The sequence below is a fragment of the Protomyctophum parallelum genome (genome assembly GCF_964188405.1).
Source record: "Protomyctophum parallelum genome assembly, chromosome: 11".
Lineage (NCBI taxonomy): Eukaryota > Metazoa > Chordata > Actinopteri > Myctophiformes > Myctophidae > Protomyctophum > Protomyctophum parallelum.
Window position 1 is genome coordinate 40293288 of NC_139707.1, and position 25122 is coordinate 40318409.

General features: G+C 45.4%; 1 protein-coding gene across 2 annotated transcripts in view; it reads left to right on the forward strand.

The window, feature by feature from the left end:
- fgf14 (fibroblast growth factor 14) overlaps positions 1–25122 on the forward strand; it is a gene marked incomplete at both ends in the record, with an annotated part of 145154 nt that overhangs the window by 97058 nt on the left and 22974 nt on the right. For both annotated transcript variants that reach the window (XM_083776976.1, XM_083776977.1), the window contains 2 exons: positions 6806–6916; positions 9984–10087. In XM_083776976.1, the coding sequence (XP_083633102.1) occupies positions 6806–6916; positions 9984–10087 (215 nt within the window). The remainder of the gene's footprint in view (positions 1–6805; positions 6917–9983; positions 10088–25122) is intronic.

The following is a 25122-nucleotide window of genomic DNA, read 5'->3' on the forward strand; positions in this document are numbered from 1 at the left end:
CTTTCTCTCTCTCTGCAAGCCTATACCGCTACTGAAAATGCTGTGTCATTCCGAAATGCAGAGCCATATGTCTTTTAGATTTTCCATGGCATGACATTTCCAATCTCGTATAACTTTCATATAATATCACTTACTGTAATGACTTGAACCGTAGCACCCCTATTCTGGTGGTGAACATTCAGCAAAGAAATAGCAGACCTACAAGCTCACAACACATCACAATGCGACGCGATGTGAGCTTGTAGATCGGCTATATTCAGCAAAGCTATTTAGTGTAGAGTGAAAACGGGAGAGGGGCAAGGAGCCCTGCAGGACTCCGGACAGCTATTATGGTGCAACCACTCCTATAGACAGCTATGTGTGTGGCTGTGTCCCTGTGTCCCTGGGTCTGTCCCTGGATCTGTCCCTGTGTCCCTGGGTCTGTCCCTGTGTCCCTGGGTCTGTCCCTGTGTCCCTGGGTCTGTCCCTGTGTCTGTCCCTGTGTCCCTGGGTCTGTCCCTGTGTCCCTGGGTCTGTCCCTGTGTCCCTGGGTCTGTCCCTGTGTTCCTGGGTCTGTCCCTGTGTCCCTGGGTCTGTCCCTGTGTCCCTGGGTCTGTCCCTGTGTAGCTGTGTCCCTGGGTCTGGGTCTGTGTCCCTGGGTCTGTCCCTGGGTCTGTCCCTGTGTCCGTGGGTCTGTCCCTGGGTCCCTGGGTCTGTCTCTGTGTCCCTGTGTCCCTGGCTGTGTCCCTGGGTCTGTCCCTGTGTCCCTGTATCCTTGTGTCCCTGGCTGTGTCCCTGGGTCTGTCCCTGTGTCCCTGTATCCTTGTGTCCCTGGCTGTGTCCCTGTATCCTTGTGTCCCTGGCTGTGTCCCTGGGTCTGTCCCTGTGTCGATGTGTCCCTGGCTGTGTCCGAGCAGGAAAATAGCGTTTGTTCACCACCAAGTGTCACTGTTGCACAGCTTAACACACAGACACAGACAGGCCAGGGAGGAGGGCCAGTACAGTACAGTACAGTACAGTACAGTACAGTACAGTACAGTACAGTACAGTACAGTACAGTACAGTACAGTACAGTACAGTACAGTACAGTACAGTACAGTACAGTACAGTACAGTACAGTACAGTACAGTACAGTACAGTACAGTACCACTCACTTCAGACGGGTCTGGTTTTTGCTAACATACGGTATTGTATGTGAGATCTGAAGGGGATTGCGATGTCATTGTGAAAAGTAACCTTCCACACCACGAACACACCCATGTACTTGACCTTCAGTGTTGGTTGTGCCCAGAGATATTAGAGAATTCCACATCCCAGTAGACTAGACATTTCACTTTAATTGAGCTGCAGTGCTGCACACGCTAGCATTCATCCATTTTGAGATTCAGATTCTAAAAATGTCTTCTACATCCTGACAGTTTTCTGAAAAAGCCATGTTTCTATGTCAGTCGTTCTTCGATTTTTCAAAAATAGCAGACCTACAAGCTCGGAGCGCGCCACTTGGTGGTGCGCTATGAGCTTGTAGGTCTGCTATTTTTCAATAGCTAAAGCATAATAACAATGCTAACACCAAAAGGGGTTCCCACCCAAAATGGGTTAATACAAACTACATATATGGACACATTCACTATAGAGAACCATTAGTTTGTCATGCGTTAAAGCACATGCTCTACTTTCTTTTTCTTTCGTCGTATGAACCTTTTTATGCTCACATGTTTAATTAGAGCAAAAGTTTGGCCCGAGTAATTTCAATACTGCCTCAGCTGGGAAATGTACAAACAGTTTCTCACAAACGAGAAGGGGAATCCGTATCTGTGCGAGATATTCTGGCTGGCTTCCCCCAGGGGTTGTGGCCAGGATCACATGATTTATAGCCTGGAGCCTGAAGCCAAGTTCACTTGCATGCAAAGATGTGTGTGCGACAGTGCGCACGCACGCACGCACGCACATGCACGCAAAGATATTGAATACAGCTAACACCGGGCGGGCTCTGGTTCTTTTTTAATTATTACAGATGGGCCTCTACTGAACTGTCTTGGAAATCAATCTCACTCCCGCAGATTGTTTTAAATGCTACTGATCAAAGTCATTAATCGATCGAAAGAGGGCCATCTTAGTGTGTCCTCCTAAGTGTGTTTGCTCAAGGGGATTGCGTAGCCTACACATAAAATAATCCGTGTGTGTGTCTGTCTGTCTGTCTGTCTGTCTGTCTGTCTGTCTGTCTGTCTGTCTGTCTGTCTGTCTGTCTGTCTGTCTGTCTGTCTGTCTGTCTGTCTGTCTGTCTGTCTGTCTGTCTGTCTGTCTGTCCGTCTGTCCCTGGGTCTGTCCCTGCATGGGTCTGTCCCTGTGTCCATGGGTCTGTCCCTGTGTGTGTGTGTGTGTGTGTGTGTGTGTGTGTGTGTGTGTGTGTGTGTGTGTGTGTGTGTGTGTGTGTGTGTGTGTGTGTGTGTGTGTGTGTGTGTGTGTGTGTGTGTGTGTGTGTGCGCGCGCACACGTGCGTGTGTGTATGCACGTGCGTGTCCGTGTTTGTGTGTGAACTCAGCTGTGAATGCAATTATGTGTGGTTGTATTTCCATGAATGAACACATTATTTCTATTATGGTTGGTGTGAATGGGTTGTTACATAATGTGACAGTGGTACGTGCACAGCTAAAATGCACACACATGATGCTAGATTATAAGCAAAAAGTACATTTTGCCATGGGGAGTGTGACGTAAGACGGTAAGAGCAAAATTGCTGTCAATTGCTGTTCTCAATTCAGTGTGAGAGAGAGAGAGAGTGAGAGAGTGAGTTAGAAGATGAATGCGTTCTGCCATTTGCATCCCTGCATTGACCCTTGCAGATTTTCAATGCCCTGAAAAACTGCCTCTTTGATGTGTCGGTCTCACCGTGCTATTGCTTCACCGGTCTTCACAGAAAACGCACGCACACATGCACGCACGCACGCACGCATGCATGCATGCACGCACGCGCTGGCATTTCACCAAACGGCTTTCAAGTGATTTGACTGTCACAGACATATTTCCACTGTTATTGCGACTGTATACGTAGGTTGCATTTACTATGAAAACATGCATTTCCCGTTGGTTCGTTGGTCACGCCTCCATATTATGGTCATGCCTCGTGACATCACGTTGACATCATCAGGGATCTCCATGTATGGGCATATAATGTATAGTCGCGATCCCCCACAGAGCCGACCAGTGAATGCATCACCGGACCTATACAGTATATATAGCGTTGAGAGAGAGAGAGAGAGTGAGTTAGAAGATGAATGCGTTCTGCCATTTGCATCCCTGCATTGACCCTTGCAGATTCTCAATGCCCTGAAGAACGGCCTCTTTGATGTGTCAATCTCACCGTGCTATAGCTTCACCGGTCTTCACAGAAAACGCACGCACGCACACACACACACACACACAAGGGGCGGCGGTGGCTCAGGGGTAGAGTGCCTGGATGGTAACCGTAAGGTTGCCAGTTCGAACCCCCTCGAACCCGGGCTCCCCCAGAGTTACTGTCGAAGTGTCCTTGAGCAAGACACTGAACCCCTAATTCCTCCCGATGTGCTAGTTGGTGCCTTGCATGGTTTCCGCTGCCATCGGTGTATGAATGTGTGTGTGAATGGGTGAATGTAATGCACAATCTCTGTAAAGCGCCTTGGATAAAGGCGCTATATAAATGCACCATTTACCATTTACCACACACGCGCACGCACACATGCACGCACGCACGCACGCACGCACGCACGCACGCACGCACGCATTCACACCAATGGCATGGCGCCTTGTGACCGGCTTCATGTCCATGTCGGCGCGTCTGCAGCACAGGAAGCCATCTGTCTTAATCGGGTAGTTATTCATCAGTGGGATGATTTCACGCTGGGACGTATAGACGACATCGCCAGGGGCCCTTCCCCTTATATGGGAATGCCAATATACAGTATGGCCATATTGTGCCAGTCTCATGATGACCTGCAGTGTGGTTGCCGCGACGCAAGTCACACTTGCAAATGAACCAAGTTGGTATACAACACACGGATCTCCATTATCTGACCTCGTCCTTGCTCGCATCCGCCTTGTTGACGGCAGACTGCTGGGTGAGCGAGCGCTGGCCGCTTTGGCATGGGGGGGGGGGGTCAGATCAACATGGAATGAATTCTGTATCGGCTATATAAGGAGCATGTCTTGAGTGTACGGGGCTTGATGAGGTCAAATCAACATCTGGAATGTCAGAACAGGTCAGCTCCATATATGGAGATCTAAGGGTGATAGCCTGAGGGTGGTATAGCGGGGACATTCTCTTGAATGTACAGGGTTTGATGAGGGCCCCAGTTAGAGGGCCAGGCCTTAATCTTCTGACTCCGGGCGCGGCTGCACTAATAACTTTGGGGCAGGACCGTCTCTAGAGTTTGAATAGACGGGTATAAGTCAAAAGGGAGACATCGACGAGGAAGGATGGAGGGGGAACGATCAACATAATGGAATTGACCCGAAAGGTCTTTGTCGACCAGTGCAAACGGGCAGGCCGACATGACGCTGGAGGAGCACCGCCACCTCCTGCAGTCCGGTGACACGGCCACCTGTAAGCACTTTGTTCCACTTCCACTGTTGGGCAACATTCTATGTCTTTTCCGGGTTGGGGACGTCATCCAAAATGTCCCCCTCCCCCCATTTTAGTGGACCTCAAAACTGAGTAGTGTGTGTATAAGGGAGACATTCTAATAAGTAACGTTTAAATTAAGGGGTGCAGGATGTGGGTATAGGTTGTGCTGGGCAGTGAAGGCAGACTGCTGACAGGACAATGAAAGGTTGGCATTTTTCTCCTGTTCACTTGTGAAAAACGATCTATTTTGTTCATTACCCTGCAGGTAACGCGTCCAGTGTCTGTCCATTATGTGAAGAGTAAGGTTAAAAAGAGAAAAGAAAGGGGCTTCAGCAATCAGCGGCAATATCCGCCTCCCACAAAACAGAAAATCCCATCCTGAATTGCTGCTGCAACACATTGGATATAGGGGCTGAATAGTTTCGTTAACGAGAGCTGTCAGCCACCGCTCTCTGCAGAGGTCTCCTTAGATGTGACGGACGCATTCCGCTTAAAGCCTAATTTATACGTCATGGTATGGTATATCGATGGTGTATAAATTACCATTGTACCATGTCTATAACAAAGCACCGAAGGCCTTTGATATAGAACAAGGTATTGCTGCGAGAGTCCTCTGGCGGAAAGGCATTTTCTCCTCTTTTCAGTCGGCAGCGAAAAGGTCTCAGGCCACTGCCCAGCAGAGTGGTTTTCCAAAGAGACTGCCCTAAGCTATAATACACAGAGGGAAAACACACATCCAGTATTTGCCCTCGGTAAGACCTGCTGAAATCTCCCGTGGGTGGACACACACACACACACACACACACACACACACACACACACACACACACACACACACACACACACACACACACACACACACACACACACACACACACACACACACACACATGCACACATTGATGCAAGTACAGGATCGCAAACATAGTAGCGAATAGTGGCACACTATAGCACTACACACCGTTGTGGGCTCAGGTGAATGTGATTGTTCACCTCCTAAGGGATTTCTTGGAATGAAATCTGGGGTGATGGCTGTCTCCAGATAAAGCTAATGTTGATGACATACTGTATGACTGTCACTGTAGGGCACACACGCACGCACGCACCGCACACCGCACCGCACGCACAAACACATGTGGATGCACACGGATTCCTACAGTACACAGACACTGAATCCACACGCATACTCACACACACACACACACACACACACACACACACACACACACACGCACCAAAAGAAAAATCACTGTCAACCCCTCAACAGTTGCAATATGTTCCCAGTGTAAATGTCCATATAGCTGAGGTCCCAAGGCATGCCCAAGTGTTGTTTTATTGAAATTAATTTCACTTCACGCCACAGCTTTATCTTTTCACCACACCGCGGTCACCATTCTCAAATTCACATTTTCCCTCGGCACTAAATCACACGAATATCCAATTGCAAATTGCGATATAACTGGTTGATGCTCAACACTCAGGTTCCATGCGAGCATTATTAGGCTATACATTTTTTACCACTTGATTCATTGAGATATGTAAATGTTAGCTGTTATTTATCAGGTGTGCTGGAAGGTGCAGACAGGCCTGCTGGATGTTATTTCCCTCACCAAAGGACCCAGAGAGGGTGCTGTTGGGTTCATTATGCCAGCCAAGCAGTCACAGATTAATTCTGCTGCCTATAATTGGATCGCCTATCTCTGAGCAGGGCAGAGCGCATTCAATACATTATGTGCCCTGCATTTTTGGCTGAAATATTTGCCCATGAAAACATAAAGGCCATAACGTGACATAAAGATTTCTGGTCATTGTTTTACTTCATCTCAGGGGCTGGCCCGATAAACAAAAATGCACATTGTAATATCCATATTGTACATTAACCATATGCTATGTATGATGAATAGCTAAAAAAAAAATCTACAAGCTCGCAACACATAACACACATTGTAACCTTGTAGATGTGCTAGTCTTGCTGCTTTGAAAATTGTGAAATATTTAGTATTTTATTTTGTTTGTTTAAAAAAGAAGAAGAAAGAAGGCCAATAATGACTTGCCCCAATATAGGTATATGCATAGGTTAAGGGAACACCTATTGATTTGTCAGTCTTGCGCAAGCTCATTTAGTTTGCTGCCTGCTTCAGTCGTCACTCTTGACTCTGTGACATGTGTTCTAATCTGTCCATAAACCTCTTTCTCCCTCTCTCTCTTTCTTTCCCTCCACAGATCCCCAGCTCAAGGGCATAGTGACCAGGTTATATTGCAGGCAGGGATACTACTTGCAAATGAACCCCGATGGCTCTCTTGATGGGACGAAGGATGACAGCAGTAATTCCTGTGAGTAACCTCGACAAGGTCTAGCTCAGCCTCTGCATTCCATTCAGTGTGTGTGAGACGGCCTGTGGCTTCTTTACTCTACACATCATGAATCAGTGACATTGCAGTGCACTAGCCAGGGCTGTATCTGAAATCACTCACTCATTCACTACTCTCTCTCTCTACTACAGTGCATTAGGAAGTTCTGAGATTATAGTCAACTTCTGGGTGAAAAAAATAGAAATAGAAGACACTAACTACTCAGGCAGCTGTTAATGACATCATTGCTATCAGATACACATTGATATTTTTCCATGGTGTACTTTATACTAGTAGAGTTTGTTGCCCTGTTTTTCTGATGCATTCAATTAAGATGGGAATTATGATTATAATACTTTCGGACACCATTACAAAATGGTTTAATCACTATGCTGTATGTAGTGCGATGAGATGGCCAAGGCTTGTCAGTGTAAAAGATATATACCGGTAGGCCTATACATATGAATAATAAATAAATCACACCTGTGTGAAGTGAGGGGCGCTCTTATCATTATACATCATCATACATCATCTCATGAACAACTGAATTTATGTGAGTGGTTAGCCGATTTGCTCGTCTACGTACATTTTCCCCTCACTGTCAATGGCATTTAATGTTTGTGTTGCCACAAATTTACGTCATATTGGGGCACATATGACCTAATTTCTCCTTTCATTGTCAATGGCAAAATATGAGACGTGAGGGGACAAAAGCTGTACATACAGTATGTAGGCCCCTCAAAAACAGGCAAAAAGGCACAAAACAAAAGAGGAAAGAAAAAAGAAAAGGCTACATATTTGAAGAACTGACATTTGCATCTTGAATCCATTCTCAATTGATTGTAGTTCTTGGTGACAGACAGCCTTGTTACAGTAGACACCTATAGCATATTCCACATTTCTCTCTGAAATGGAAAGTAGACCACAAACCAGTAGGCTTATTGTGGAACATATTATAATATTAGCTTGCTCTGGTACTGCTCTGCAAGTGCTTGAGGCTAGCTGATTAATTAAATTTCAGTACATAGTGCTAACGCTAACTCAACGCATGTGTCAATTTCTCCAGATGAGCTGACATGACACGTACGTGTCACATCCAATGGGCTGCTTAAAACAAGTGTAAACAAGTCATAGATAGCAATGCTATCTTTAGTATTCACATACTGTTTGATATTATAATGCACTATTATTTACATTAGAATTAGACCTACTCTTCAGGTACTTGGGAAATGTAACCTTTAATTAGGGCTGGGCAGTACCAAATGCCTTCATATAGATGATGATAATAATATATATATACTGTAGGTGGTGATATATGTCTCCGCAAGGACAGGACTATGTTTTCGTGTCCGTCCGTCCGTCCGTCCGTCCGTCCGTCCGTCCGTCCGTGTATGTGTCATGAACACTGCTTGATGTAATGTCTCCCAACAACCGCAGGGGGAAGGCTGTTCCATGTTTATTGTTATAGCATGGAGTGGAGAAAGCTCCTATCAAGGCATTTGGTGTTTGACTTGGGTGTTTCCAAGGCTTGGTATACTAGTACCTTCCGGGTGATTCGACCTGCGAGCTTGCGGTAGCAGTGCTTTGAGGTCCACGTTGGACAGCTAGGAGTGTGCATCGTGTAGAGAAAAGTTGTTGCTGCAACTGTTCAGCGATGACTCAGCTTGTTGATGGCATATACTGCTGTAGGGCAAGGTTCCTCATCCACCCCAATGATTTTTAAGGCCTTTTTTTGGATGTTGTCCAACTGCCTGAGGAGAGTGGTCTGACAGGCATTCATCCAGGCTAGACAGGAGCACTCCATTATGCTCCTGACCTGGGTTTCGTTAGCCCTGCCTTTAGCATCAAGCTTGTTGGCCAGCTTACGCAGTGCTCCATTGACGTTGTCCAGCGCGTTTGCAGATGTTGCAGCACAGATGGCTGGTCCACGTGAGTTTGCCGTCTATGCCAAGACCCAGAACCTCCGTCTGCTGGCTGAGCTTGATTTTGGTCGTCCCAAAGAAGAGATCTGGTCGAGATGGGTTTCTCTTTCTGGACAGGACTCTAACCTTGCACTTGCTGGGCTCGAAAGTGACCTCCCTGTGTCCGTCTGTCTGTGACCTGTGATCTCCTGTTGGGCAAATCGGCGAGAAACTGTGCACGCACACTACCTGGAGGCCAGAGCAGTTTATATTTCTTCTACAGATTTTGTGCAAATTCCACACAAATCGCTACACGTTATATCCATAGTCATGTGAACACGACGGATCTGTCCGATTTTTCATATTCTACCCTGATTGGCTAAGATTGGCTTAGCCTATCCAAAGTTTGCAGGAGTGGCCCGTTTTGAACAAAATGCGATTGGTTAGCCGATTTGCTCGTCTATATGACATAAATGTTCCCTTCATTGTCAATGGCATTTAATGTTTGTGTTGCCATAAATGTACATAATATTTGAGGCACATACTGTATGACCTAATTTCTCCTTTCATTATAAATGGCAAATAATGAGACGTGTGGGGACAAAAGCTGTACAGGAGGGGCTAGCGCCCCTCAGAAACTAAGAAAGAACAAAGCCAACACCAAGGCTTCAGAGCTCATTAAGTCTGTCACACTACTGTACACTTAGCTAGATGTCACAACCTGGCTCGCCAGTATAAACAATAGCCATTACCTAACAGGCCGAAGGAGTCTGCTACAATAACAAAGGGGCTATTACATCTGCCATGCACCAGCGGTAGCCCCAATTACAGCCCAGCTACCTTCCAGGTAGCCTATAGCTCAGTGTTATCCAGCGTAACTATACTAGGCTATAGTCACGTTCAGCAGCCATGCAGCAATTCATCTCACGAGATAACCACATGACAGCTAGCGTTATCTAAGTTCTGTGATTGCGCTAATGATGGGCAGTTTATATTTATTTGATGAATGGCACTATACATATTGTTTTGTGCATTGACCTCTGATGGCGTGTTAATTCATTGTCTATTCTGTTTTATTCCAATATGTTTAGTGATATTTGCATGCACGTGTGTGCCTGTGTGTTTGTTCTTGTGCGTTTGTCTTCCAGCTTTGTTCAACCTTATTCCTGTGGGCCTCAGAGTTGTCGCCATTCAGTCCGTGAAGACAGGGTTATACATCGCCATGAACGGGGAGGGCCATCTGTACACATCAGTAAGCATTTTAATATTACTTCTATTCTATTCTATTCTATTCTATTCTATTCTATTCTATTCTATGAGGGTAGCGGTGGCTCAGGGGTAGAATGGCTGGATGGTAACCTCAAGGTTGCCAGTTCGAACCCGGGCTCCCCCAGAGTTGGTGTCGAAGTGTCCTTGTGCAAGACACTGAACGCCTAATTGCTCCTGATGTGCTGGTTGGTGCCTTGCATGGTTTGCATTTACCATTCTGTTCTACTCTATATATATATATATACAATTGAGAAGACCACACTTTATGGTCGTACACAGCTTTGTGCGCGGTTCGGTTGGCCAAGTCATAGACTGTGCCGGCGTGACGTATGTGGAAGTGCCGTTTACGCCTTTTCTTTGTGGCCGTGGTACGTCACTGACTTTACCTCTGCGTTTTCAACAAGCAGCTTTGGGGGGGTGCTCCGTGATGCGGTGGACCGATTACACACACAACTTGCCCAGCACGGGAAACAAACCAAAAACACAAATATAAATCGTTGTCTGCCTTCATTCAAAATGTACGGTGTGTGTGTGTGTGTGTGTGTCACTCAGATAGCACTGCCACATGTTACATAATTAGTAAACATTTTCACAAAAACACTGAATGTTGTTACATGCTTACATTACTTAATGTGAACAAGTAAGAGATTTAAAATATGTATTTCGGTTCACTTTAGAAACAACGGTACAGTTCTTACAAATATGCAACTTGCTTTAAATCAAAACTTTCCATGAAAGTTTGCAATCAGAATGATTATGAAGAGACATACTGTATCCAGAGGTCATTATTACAGCTGGAAATGAGATGGGGTTTTTTCTCCCTATTCTCACTTTCAGTGAATTGGGTTTAAAATTCCATTATGCTAATGTAGATGTAGATTTATTAGTAAACAGATGAAATGGCCCCAGTGTTTACTAGAGCGGTGCCCGGCTGTAGAGCACAGAGTCAGTAACGATGGAAGTTGGAGATCCATGCCCCACCCTGCTATGCAATACCTGTTCCACCCATCTGTGGACGACTGTGGCTCAGGAGGTAGAGCAGGTCGTCCAATGATGGCGGTTCGAATCCCGGCTCCTCCTGTCTACATGTCGAAGTGTCCTTGGGCAAGACACTAAACCCCAAATTGCTCCCGATGTGCTGGTTGGTACCTTGCATGGCTTCCGCCGCAATCGGTGTATGAATGTGTGTGTGTGTGAATGGGTGAATGTAATGCACAATCTATGCAAAGCACCTTGGATAAAGGCACTATATGAATGCACCTTGTCTGTGTCCCTTTTATGCCCATATATGGAAATGTCTGTACTGTATGTGTCTCTCTGTGTCCCTTTATTCCTATGGAGTTCTGTGTCTGGCATGCCCAAATATGTTTGGGCAAAATATAGTGTTGTGATGTCAGAACAGGCCAGCTCCATATATAGAGCATCGGCAAGGGGCCCTGTCCAGAGCCTTTTGTGGCGGTTCTCGACAACCGTGGGTTCGACCGACTCGACATCTCGACACTGTGGGCTATTCTGCAAAAAAATAGTCGTCTGTGGGGCTAGACAGCCCCACCGAAGTGATAGATACGACCACACTGGGAGCGGCTAGTGCGCCTCTCACTCTGTCCACGTCGGATTTGGCTAAATCAATCAGCATGATGACCGTTCCAACAATCAGTTGGAATTGTCTCTCTCTCTCTCTCTCTCTCTCTCTCCAGATAGAGTATCCATCAGCATCACTGTCACTTAATCCTAAACTCCTGTTGCTCTGGCTCTGGCTCCTTGCACATGCCATGCGGCAGAGTGGGAATTACTATTCCACCTTCCTTGCTCCTATGTCATTATTACCTCGTCAGGAGGATAGGAGCAAGCAGCGCTCCTCTTTCCTTCCTCCTATCACACGGTCTGTATTCCAGAATGGAGTACCTGAAAGCCTTCAAGGCTTAACCCATTTAGGCCTGAAAAAATGTCTTCTAAATCCTGACGGTTTTCTGAAATATGTTTCTAGGCCTATATCACTCAATATTTCAGGTCAAGGACCCCAAAAATGATCTGTAATTGGCCTCCGAGACCCCCCATCTGAAAATATGTTGTTCCAGGGACCTCCCCAGAAGCAAAGATTTGAGTTAAAAACGTCCGTTCTGAAAAAATATATTCCAAATTTGAGGCACATTTTCACGATTTCTCAAAGATAGCAGACCTACAAGCTCTACAAGCGCACCACTCGGTGGCGCGCTATGAGCTTGTAGATCTGCTATTATTCAATAGCTACTGAAAATTACAACATAATGTTTAAAACACCAAAAGGGGTTCCCGCACAAAATGAGTTAATCACAGCTTCACTAAAGCTGTGAAAAAATGAATTTCATTTGAAGGGGAGGGGGGGGGGGGGGGGGGGGATTGACCTAGAATCCTATAGGATTTTTTCTTATGGAAATACACAGTGGGGTTGGAAATTAATATACATAATGGAAACGTCCGTGCTGCATCACAATGAGTATGGGGTTTAACAGCTGTGCATGCGTCAAAAGACCTCAACGACTATTTTGGTTGCTACAGAGCATTGATCCCGTACAGAGGTTCTCAAACTATGGGCCTGGACCCCAAGCGGGGTCGCAGGGAAGTGACAGCTGAGAGAGAGAACAAATTATTTTGCCCGTTAAGTCTGTTTTGTTTGTTTTTGAAGAGCATAGCATGTGAATGCAATTTCCTTTTTGTTTTTTGTTATTATTGTTCCAAAGCATTACATTGATAAGACAGAAAATCTGTAAGTATTTTGGTATATACAGTATGTGAGTATTTTGTAATAAATATTCCTATTCAAGGGTACCGATATGGTTTATTTTATGCTTTAATTGTCAGCTATATGTTCATGCTGAATTTCAATGTTGCAAATCTGAAAAAATAATTGTATAAATCATAATGATATCCCACAAAGTGTACCGCACTTATCCTGGCCCAAGCAGTTGAGAGAGATTTCGATGCTTTTAAGGTCTCTCTCATGGCTGGCTCAAGTAGACCTGTTTGCTCCACACAGTTTGACAGCTATATATTCCTCTACTCGTGTTCCTTGCTCTTCGGTTCACCCAGCTCTCTCCCGCTCCATTTGTACCTTATTTCCATGGTAATGGAGGCTCTCATCAGACCCCGGCAGCCCACCCACTCGCAGGTCTGGCCGTGATCTTGAGTGTGTGCCCGCAAATTACGCCGGTAATGGTAGACTCTGCGACATCACTCCTCTTCATCCTCCTCCGTCTCTCCTCTTCTTGCTCCTCATCCATCCTCCTCTTTCTCATGCCTTATACCATCTTTTCTGTCCTTGTCCGTTGGTTGAATGCAGGGTACGTGAGTGCCTCCCGTCCCGCCCCCGCTTCCTTTCTGAGTGGGGGGAAACCATGACCTTTTCTATCCATTAGCATGTATTTGATTACAGTGCACTTACATGTTCAGAGAATGCCTTTGAAGAAAGCGCTAAGTGCAGGAACATGGTGTTTTGAGCAGGTGAGCAATGGTATATAAGGAACAAATTCAGGATGGCTGCCAGTCACCTATATTCCTCAAGCTTTGTCATTGCAAAGACCCCCAGTTTTGTGTGCATTAGGTCACGGACCCCCATTTGAATATTAAAAAGAATCTTTGGGATCCCAATATGCGCTGTAAAATCCAGTGTTATTGTACAAAATGGAACCATTTGTACACGGGTGTACAATGGTCGGGAGCGACGGGTGATTTGTAACCCGTAGCACGGGTGGTTTTTAACCCGCAGCACATGTGTTGTTGGACTAACTCTTGGTATGCCGGATAAACGTCTGCACCCCGTCAAAAACATAAGCTGTTGTTCATCACAGTGCAGCTACAATAACATCCATTTCGTTTGAGCTTGTACCTGCACAACCATTCAAGGGTGGCCATAGTGAATGTATGGGCCAACATTCTGACAAGAACACCAAATTGAGGGCCTGAGCCTATACAAGATGCCAGAAAGAAACCCACCACCGCTTTCTCTCAGTGTAGCCATTTTCTCTGCTGGGTTTATCTCGGGGGTAATTTAATTAAATTTGAAAGAATGCAATCGAGTGTTATTCTTTCACCCACAATGAATCAAAGCCTTTTATACCGCGATGATGTACATCGATAATGAGTGCCATTCCATTTCGTATAACAGACATGAGGAATAAAAGGGGAGAGTGCGAGCCTTTCAGAAAGGAGACGGGAAGCCCATTCAAGGACCTCTGATCGTGCCTCATATTCTTTTGTGCGAGGAACCCCAGGCCTCCCAGTGACAGAGATAGCATCAAAGTCACTGTGCATTCAGGGCACAAAGCACTTGCCATGGAATAACCCATTCTGACCTGAGATCAGATTCTAAAAAATGTCTGTTTGAAAATGACAGTTTTCCGAAAAAGCTATGTTTCTATGTCAGTCGTTCTGCGATTTTTCAAAAATAGCAGACCTACAAGCTCGTAGCACGCCACTCGGTGGCGCGCTACGAGCTTGTAGATCTGCTGCTTTTTTTTTTTTAAGGGGTTCCCGGACCAAAATGGGATAAAGGAGAGTTCAGTCATCGCAAGCCCTTTTCAATCCACATGCTATTGTATCTGGACCAATAAACTCCTGGCTAATTTTCTCCTCTCTGCACTTCCTTGGAAGAGGGATTTCTCCTGAATAGTAAAAGGAGGAGGTGGGGGGGGGGGTCCTTACTCAACCCATATCAAACTATAGTAGAAGTAGGATTCTCTCCAGTGATATAGAACTTATTGTGCAAACAGTAGCCCTAGATAAACAGAGGGGGTGGGGGTGGTGAAACTGGTGATGGTGGGGGGGGCATGGACGTCCTCATTATTTTCCCGGAGACTATACGGTATCACAGCACCAATGACCCTAAGGCATTGTGGCATTGTGTTGGTTTTGTTACTCATGATGAAATGTTGGCAGTACAGAATGCAATTCACCATACTGAGGAGGACGTTTTTAAGTCCCTGCTGTGCTAATATGCTCAGCTACTCAGTGAAATCCTTTGTGTAAATGTATCCTTTGGTATAACTCTGTGAGTGTACAAATGGAACCCAATGGACCCCGACTAATTTGTAACTCTGTTAAATAAATAAATATATATAAATAGCACTTCAGCATCCGCGGCGCATTGTGCGCTCACGCCGTATAGTTCCTCTGCAGCCCCCGGGCGTCCGTCAGTGTCATCATCTTCAACGCAGGGAACGTTCCCTTTTTATTCAATGAAGGGTGCTCCACTGCTGACGGTTTGCGACGTGCGTTGGGACGGCGTCTGCGGCGTCACCCATTCGCCCCGGTTAATTTTTTGACGCCGTCCGCAAGCGTAACGCGATGCAATGCAACCAGGGGGGGCCCCGGCTTATAGGCCTGCTATTCTCGGTCGTTATCGCCCATTTTCGGACACTCTAGGACTCGACAAATGGCACCAGAACGCAACGGAACATAAAGTATAGGCTCAAAGGACTTTCACAGTCGTATGTGGCGTCATGTTATGCTTTAGCTATTGAAAAATAGCAGATCTACAAGCTTATAGCGCGCCACCGAGTGGCGCGCTACGAGCTTGTAGGTCTGCTATTTTTGAAAAATCGACATTTTTAGAATCTGATCTCAGGTCAGAATGGAAAACTGTCAGGATGTAGAAGACATTTTTAGAATCTGATCTCAGGTCAGAATGGGTTAAATTAACCACTTAAACCCTATGGACCCCGTGTCTACCAAGATCAACGTGTCACTGTGCCACCAGTAGCGTGGCGTTCGCACGCGATGCGTTCACACGCAAGCGCTTTTCCCTGCCTGCCGAAAGCTAAAATATTTTCAACTCTGGCGCCTGGAAGTGCGTTTATAGGCGAGAGTGCCTTGGCGTGAGAGGCAGAGAGCCCAGTGGACAAGGTGGCCTTCATACTGTACATTCTGTATTCTTTATTCATTTGGATCCCCATTAGCTGCCACCAAAGTAGCAGATACTCTTGGTTCCACAACAAACATAACACAACACAATAAATCTTTCAATACATTAAAAGTAACAAAAATGAGCCCTAAGAAATGAGCATGATAATCCATTAAATTACAGGTCAGTTAATTAAATTTTAAATTGGGGTAATTGATCAATTGTCTTTTAACGAGGTGCATATTTGATCGCTGCTCCCCCATGATTGAATCCTTTGTTTTATAGCTCTACCCCAAATCTCTCTCTGCCCGAAAATAGATCTACTGTACATTGTCTTAACCCATTTTGGGGCGGGAACTCCTTTTGGTGTTAGCATTATGTTATGCTTTAGCTATTAAAAAATAGCAGATCTACAAGCTCATACGAGCTTGTATGTCTGCTATTTTTGAAGAATTGTGAAAAGTGACATGAAAGTGTTTGAGAACGACTGACATAGAAAAACATAGCTTTTTCAAGAAATCAGTCAGGATTTAGAAGACATTTGCAGAATCGGTCAAAATGGGTTAAAGCTTTGTCATAAAGTGCTGCATCACTGTTTCTACTTCAGGGCTGCTTCTTGGAAGCTGCATGGTGGCTTGTGTACAACCCCGTCTTCAAATGGCATCAATATGAAAAATGGGCAGGAGGCAGTGTGGCAACGCAAGGGGGAGAATAAAAGGAACCTCGGCAGATTATACTGGAGACATCAAGTGCAACGGAAGGATTCTTTTGAAGCCAGGATTCCCTGGTGTTTCGGGGTGTTTGATATTTTCCACACCACAACTCTTTTTTTGTATTCATCACTCCACTCTCTGTGGCCATTATTTTCTCCTGATGCTGCTCTCAAAAGTTTCCGATTATTACAGTCGTCCACCCTCCCATGGATTGCTTTTGTTGTTCCCGTGCTTTCACCTTCAGCACTCCTGACAAAGACATGGCATTTTCTAAAAATATATATTTTTTATCCCACGATTTTGTAACCCATTTTTCACCCCTGTGTCAATCATCTAATGTGATCCTGGGCTCTACACACCCTCCACCAACCTAGTCCCCATATATGGGGGACAAGGGGAGAGCAACGGACTTGAACTCATGCTTCCTTCATGCCTGAGTGTCCAAGTTGCTCCTTTACACCTGACAGGGGGGAGTTTCCCTGGTTGGACGTAGCACGTGGAAGGAACACGTTATTCCAACCAGTTCCTTTCCCCTCCATCACTTCAGTCATGGCATTTTCTGCCGGGACGTTTTCTGCCATCCTGAGAAGGTTTGTCAAAAGAACCCATCTAAAAAAGATAGAAAAAAAAGCCCTTTTTTCAAAGTGTGATCGCAAAAGATTAGCATATTTACTGAAGGCATCAAGCCACATCTGTCCCTGCATAGTCCTGAAGATGTCTTGTACTCCTGTATTCAGTTCCCTATAGAAAGGCATCCGACATGCCATGAAAACAAAGTAGAAAAAGCAAGCTATCACACATGCAGCATATGAAAACGTAACTGTCATTGTTGGGAGTAAATATATGTAGATTAAAACCGAGTTGTGGCACCTCTTCACAGTCTAACACTTGTACCACATCCCTTTCATAGTGGAAGTGTGTGTGTGTGTGTGTGTGTGTGTGGGTGTGTGGTGTGTGGTGTGTGGTGTGTGCATGCATGCGTGCGTGCGCACATTAGTAATGTAGCACATTAGGTGCCCAGCAGATGGCTTTGTGTAAACTATCCTTATTGGTATGTTCCGTGACGCATACTAAAATAGACCATTAAGCATTGGGTTGTATACCAATGTCTCCACTATCTTTTACCACTTAAATAAGCTATAGACAGCAGTGACGTGGAGTCTGTGGGGGCCGGGGGGCCAGGCCCCCATGAGGATTTAGAAAACTACTCGTCCCTGCTAGACAGGTACCCGTTGGGCACCGGCTAGCTTGAAAGTAACCTTAAAAAGATCTCACATGCACGCACGCACACATGCGCAAACACACACACACACACACACACACACACACACACACACACACACACACACACACACACGGATGCTCAAAATCACACCCTCAAATTCTCAGGTTTCCGATAATTACTCAGCAGCTTTCCCCTCCAGAGGACACCCAGGGCCAGATTCACAACGGAAATTTACGACCAGGTGTAAATGAAGTGCGTAATCAGAGTGTATTAATCCAAATTAATCCGTATTAATCCGATCAATCTCCCGTGTCATTGACCAATTGGGGCCAGTTGTCAGTGACTTCATATCCTGGTCATTCTTACAGTTAAATGTGACCAAGATATGATCATCAGCTTTAGAAGGACTCCTCCTAGCCCTGCTCCTACACTCATTAAGGGCACAGAAATTGAAATTGTAGAGAGCTATAAATACTTGGGTGTCGTTCTTGACAACAAACGCTCCTTTGATTCTCATGTTGCCTCAACATCAGCAGTGTCATTTCTTTCGTAGGAAAATGCTTTAATCTCTCGTCTGTAATGATGACTCTTTTCTATAGAAGTTTTATTGTCTCCACCAGGCCCGAAGGCATGGGGAGAGAGTATGTTTTGCACGCCATCCGTCCGTCCCTCCGTGTGTGTGTCCGTTCGTGTGTCCGTCCGTCTGTGAACAGCTAATCTCCAGCCCCGTTAACCAAATTTTGCACACATGCACTCCCTGGATGGCAACGATGAACCTCTGCCCCAAATTTTCCAGATTCTGTCCAAAAATCCCGCAAATCGTTACACACCATCTCTATAGTCATGTGTTCAAGATGGATCTGTCCGATATTTCATATTCCATCCAAATTGGCTAACATTGGCTTTCAAAGTTTGCAGGATTGGCCCTTTTGAAACAAAAAGCCTCAAATCATGAACACAGCGTGCAATTTACGTGAAATCTTTCACAGACTTTCCTAATAGGCTGAGGAATATATCCCACCCTTTTCACATTGGCCTGTTATAGCGCCACCAACTTTTTTGGAACAAAATGCCTCAAATCATCCAATTGTCATCAATGGTGTAAGAACAAATGGCACCCTTTCACATTGGCCTATTATAGCGCCACCAGGAGGCCACAACCTGGTGGATACCTGTACCCCGAGGGGCACTTTTTCTAGTTGAATCTGTTCTCATGTTTTGTATGGTTGCCTGGTACGGTAAGCTGACCCTGACGAACAAGAACAGGCTCAGCCAGTAAGATTTCTGGGAGAACCCAAGCCCAACTCATAGACCTATACAGGTGCAGATGTTTAAGAGAGCCTCCTTCCCCCCTGGAGGTCTCGGATCACCCACTTCTGTCTGAGTTTGAACTGTTGCCCTCAGGTCGTCGGCTGAGGGTGCCCACTACAAAGACTAATCGGTTCAAACTAACCTTTGTCCCGGCTGCTATTCAGCTGCTGAACAGCAGATAGCACTTTATTCTTGCCCACTAATGCACTTTTGCTGACTATTGAATGTCATGAATTCTCTGTCTCTAGTGCCCTGTTCTTAGATCTTAGTCTTGTTTTGAATGTTGTTTGTTGTGTGTATATTCTTTTACTATTATCTGGCTGCAAACCAACAATAAAGCTATAACCTTGAACCTTGAACAGTTGCATATTGGCTTAATTTGTGCGGATCACCGGTGTATCTCATTTCGCCTCTTTTCCTAACAATCATCACTGCCGTATGCCGTCGGGGAATGGATTTGTCCTGGAAACGTGACGTAGCTATTAACATTTTCGGCAAAGTAGCCTATATACGTATCCTCTTTGTCAGAGGCTATATGATCATTTCATGATGTCGTCATTAATATGAAAATGATTCGCGGGACATTTGGAGTCAGTTGCCACTTGGCATGATGGAACGTCGGTGCTGAGGCATGCCGTTCATGATGAGATCAATATACTAGCCTACAGTAGCCTATATACAGTAGCCTATTTATTATATATCATTTTTCATGTGCTGAACTGCTGACCAATGTTGGGGACATAGCCTACATATTCTATTTGATGTTTGGGGACTATTCATTGATTCAGCATGAAGACTAAAGCCTTCTAAATACATTATTTGCATGTCTTGATCGCTGGTACACCACGCTCTGAGCTGACACGTAAATGAGCGGAATTTACGACCAACGTCCGCCAACGTCACGGCCAAGTTCAAATGATGAATTCCACACGTAGCGGGGGAATGCTCGCAAATGTCCGTACGCTCACGATATGAGCGTATAAAAGCCGTTGTGAATCTGGCCCCCAGACTTTGGTTAGAGGTGGTGACGCCGGTGGTGGTGGCGGCTCATTATTTCCAAAGCACTACTCCTCTCCTTCCTCTAATTTAGTGTTGGTGTCAGGCGGGGGGCAATGGCCATAGGGGCTGGAAGGAGACCAGCTTCATGCATTAATGAATAACAAGGTCGGAGGTAGGCGTCTGGACTGTTGAACGGATGGCCGCTGGGCCAAGAGGAGCTAAGAATAGCTCCCCCCCCCCACCCCCCCATTGTCGTTATTAATGAGCTACAGTTAACACTGCAGAGCCTTAATAAAGAATCCTGCATTTTAGAACTTTAATGTCACCGCCCGCACTATTCAGTGGTGCGTCTTTTCAAGTTGGCTCTTAAAGATTTGTGATTTTTCATCAGTTATTATTGTTATATAAGGAGGTATAATCTTTTCAAAAAAAGTGTACAGTATTTGTTAAAATGTTGTTTTTATGTGGGCACGCCCACCAGTTCATTAAGTATGCCTGGTTTGCCTGGTGGGTGGTGATGGGTGGTGATCCACCTGAACTGAAGCCGCACCCACAGCTGTAGTTGTATGATAAAGGGGGAGGGGTTATGGGAGGGGCTGATAGTGTGGTGTCACTATATTATTGTTTATTCATTATTTCATAATACACCATTGCTCATAAAAACGACTCCAGGGTGTCTAATGAAGTACTGTCACCTCATAGACACATGGAAAACTGGAAAAATACACATCACTTTAACATAATGAGTGCCTGCTCATCATTGGCTGCAACGTAATCAGTGGCAGTTGTCAGAGTGGTCTCGCATAATTATCCAGGGATTCCCAGATGTTTTGGACTGTGGCAACCAGTGCAAGGGTTCTTCTCGCCTCTCTACCTTAGACTCTGGCACAGAAGTTACTCACCATGAAGTGGGGAGTCCCTTTCTGACTTTCATTGCCAGAGCACGGCTCTCTGAACAGTAATAATACACAGCGCCACAGGTGATCTGTCCTCTGTCTCTCCGCAGGTCAACAGCTTAAGGTATATTCATTTCATCGTCGTTAATTTCATTTTCCCTTCATCATTCTTCTAGTCCCTAGCTGTTTATTCAATGTAATTACAGGCATTAGGAGGAGAGGTGCGCACAGCTGTTTCCTGAATCACTGGTTTACAACGTACAAGACACATTTGTGACATATACTGTATATTACACAGTATGACCGTGTTGCAAGAGGCTAGGCTGCATGGGAGCAATATAGGGATATGGAGAAGTGTGATTGATGGAGGGAGCAGAGGGACACAGTCCCTTTGCGCACTTTCTTTCTGCACGCTGCATGCCATGAGACCTGCCATGCTCGTGCAGCATCCGCTGATGTCTTTTTCTGTTGCGTATAAAACAGCAGATGTTGTTCTCCTTCTCCATTTTCTCCATAATTTAGTTGTTGCCAATTCCCCCACGTGCAATTCCAAAACCCTCCTCACTATTAGCCTGGGGTGAATGTAGCCTTGTAGGCTTAGGCTACCAATTGCCTCCTCCGCAACACATGGAGCTGCCAGCTGCTTCTCTTCACCTGGCAGTGAGGAGTTTCACCGGGAGAATGTAAGGCACGGAGGTTCACACTGTCTCCGCCAGAACCCCTTCCTTGCATGCCAAACAGGCAGTGGTGGAGTAATTAAGGTTTTCCAAAAAATATAATGTAGTGGACTCGGAGTAAAAGTACAATATTTATCTCTGTAATGTAGTGGAGTATAGTGGATCTAATCACCCATGCTGGTACAAAGGTGGCAGGTATCAAAAAAAGATGTTGGTCTTTTAGACCAACATCTTTTTTTGATACCTGCCAACCTGTGCTGCCCGGGTAAACAAAATTACACTTTTTTAAGTAAATTCTACACACATTAACTACATAGTTAACCGTTTCTTCAATATTATTTTCCAAATGTAAAAATTGACTTCCGTCTGTTAGAAAAGTACTGTGTTTGAAAGCCCTATAGTAAAAGATACTGGTTTTGTTCAGAATTTATTGTCGTCTCCCGTTTTTCCACAAAATAATAGAAAATGCTCGATAGTGGGTTCGATAAGAACCCGGCTTGATAAGCCAGATCGATACGGTGCTTGTTATCAATACAAATTAACGAGCTCTATCCCTAGCTGCCGGGAATCGACCCTAGGTCTTTTTCATCAAGCCAGTTGCATACCATGCTTGCGTATGCACATTTCTTGAAGAGCCTTTCGCGCTTTGAATGATTTGAATGAACAGATTCTGTGAAGCGACTGAGATGACTATTAGTACATCATTGGGCCTCCTGACTCCTGGTCATTATATTTAGAGTTATAAATGATAGAGGGCGAAATGGGAGCGACATCATTTCAATGGAAGTTGCTCAGTGGCATTTTGAAGCCCCTGGAAGAACGCTCTATACTTCCACATTTGACCGTTGATAATTAAACGCTCCCCTCAAGCATCTGCTCTACAAACGCACCACCTTATTGTCTCCACCAGCCGAAGGCATGGGGGAGAGTATGTTTTGCACTCCGTCCGTCCGTGTGTCCGTCCGTCCGTCCGTCCGTCCGTCCGTCCGTCCGTCCGTCCGTCCGTCCGTCCGTGAGCAGCTAATCTCGGCCACCGTTAACCCGGTCGATGCCAAATTTTGCACACACACTCCCTGGATGCCAACCATGAACCTCTGCCCCAAACTTTCCAGAACGGCCTGTTATAGCGCCACCAGGAGGCCGCTTTGTGCAAAACAAGTTTTTGCACAGTACACCTACAGATTTTGACCAAACATCACGCAAATTGGTACACAGTCTCTCTAGAGCCATTCAACCAAACCGGTCTTTCAGATTTCTCAGACTCCATCCTGATTGGTTAAGATTGGCTTCCAAAATTCACAGGAGTGCTCAGTTTCAAACAAAATGCTGCAAATCATGAACACATCGCGTGATTTCCGTGAAATTGTGCACCCACATTCCCACTAGGCCGAGGACGAAATGCCACATGAACAATTTCAACTCAGCCTCAAGGTGGCGCTATAACTGGCCCAAAAGTGTTTTTACCTCTAACTGCACGGATCTGTGGATAACTTTGTATGCCAACTCCCTAGAGGCCAAGGAAAAACCTTTGCCTGGAATTTTTCACATCTGCTCTTTATAGCGCCACCAGGAGGCCGACATATGTAAAACACATTTTCTATTATTACTCCTTCACATTTTATCCAAATTTCACGCAAATCGGTACACATGATCTCCATAGTCATGTGATCAAGACAGGTTTGTTTGATTTCTCATATTCCATCCTGATTGGCCACGATTGGCTCCTACAGTTTTCAGGAGTAGCAAATGGCCACAACTCCTCAACGCAGCGTCCGATTGCGATGAAACTGTGCACGCATATTCCCACTAGGCTGAGGAAGAATCCTGGTGGAGACTGGAGACCTGTGCCGATTGGCACTTTATCTAGTTTAGAACTGATCTTGATCTTCTGGGGAGAAATTGCACACAGAAATTGCACACAGAAATATACAATATACTGTACGAAAGCAGCCGTTTCTGGGGGCTTTGTCCTGGTGATGTGGCTTAACCCATTCTGACCGGGCACCCATTTTGGTGTCAGCATCATGTTATGCTTTAGCTATTTAAAAATAGCAGATCTACAAGCTCATATCGCGCCACCGAGTGGCGCGATACGAGCTTGTAGGTCTGCTATTTTTTGAAAAATCGAAGAACGACTGACATTTCTAGAATCTGATCTCAGGTCAGAATGGGTTAATCAGACCAGTGTGTGTCCGGCGGAAACCTCGTATGAATCTGATCTCAGGTCAGAATGGGTTAATCATAAATCATCCCTATAGGTCTTTGTGCGTTGGCTTCACTTCTGGAGACCGCTAATCTCTCACCCACTGAACTGTCCTGCCACCACCGCAGCCATCAGCCAGCCATCGATCTGTCAATAACCCATTCTGACCTGAGATCAGATTCTAAAAATGTCTATTACATCCTGACAGTTTCATTATTAACCCATTCTGACCTGAGATCAGATTCTAAAAGTGTCTTCGATTTTTCAAAAATAGCAGACCTACAAGCTCGTATCGCGCCACTCGGTGGCGCGATATGAGCTTGTAGATCTGCTATTTTTCAATAGCTAAAGCATAGCATGATGCCAACACCAAAATGGGTGCCCGGTCAGAATGGGATAAGCATCCATGCTGAGCCCCACCCATGTGGCACTCTCATCTCTATGAAGATGGATCAGCCAAATACGCACACACGTCACGCACACACGCACACACGCACGCACGCACATGCACACGCCCACAAACATTGTTTTCAGGGATGGTATGGAGGCTCCGGAGCTGCCTATAAATTATGTGCCGCTGACAGATAATGAGAAAGCAGGAGACTGGAAAGCGCCGCGCATCGATCGGCTGGAAGCAGCTGAATTAGGGGAGAGAAAGGGCGAGGGGGGAACTCCGAGGTGTGTTTGCCAGGGAAAGCCCCGCGTTGGTCAATAGAATCAGTGTAGCATGCAGACAATATCTGCACACAGCCACCCCCCCCCACCCTCCCGAGTCCCTGGTCCACCATTTGACTATAAATGGGCTCGGGGACCCATTTTGAGAAATGTAAAATGTGACAGGCTGACAGCGCTGCCATGGGCTATAGGCATAATGCATCGTATCAATCACGAAGCCGCTTCCAAACGATGCGTTATTTGTATTCAATGTAGCTATTACTGTAGCCATTACTATAACTACTTCTCATAACTACTATGGAAGTGCAAACGTTTATTTTAATTTGATTATTATTATTATTATTTTTCAGTATCCACACCGTCACACCCGATTCCCTTTTTGGCAATCCTTAGTCTTATTTATTCAAGAGCATGTCTGATTCTCGTTGTGCATGTTGTGTG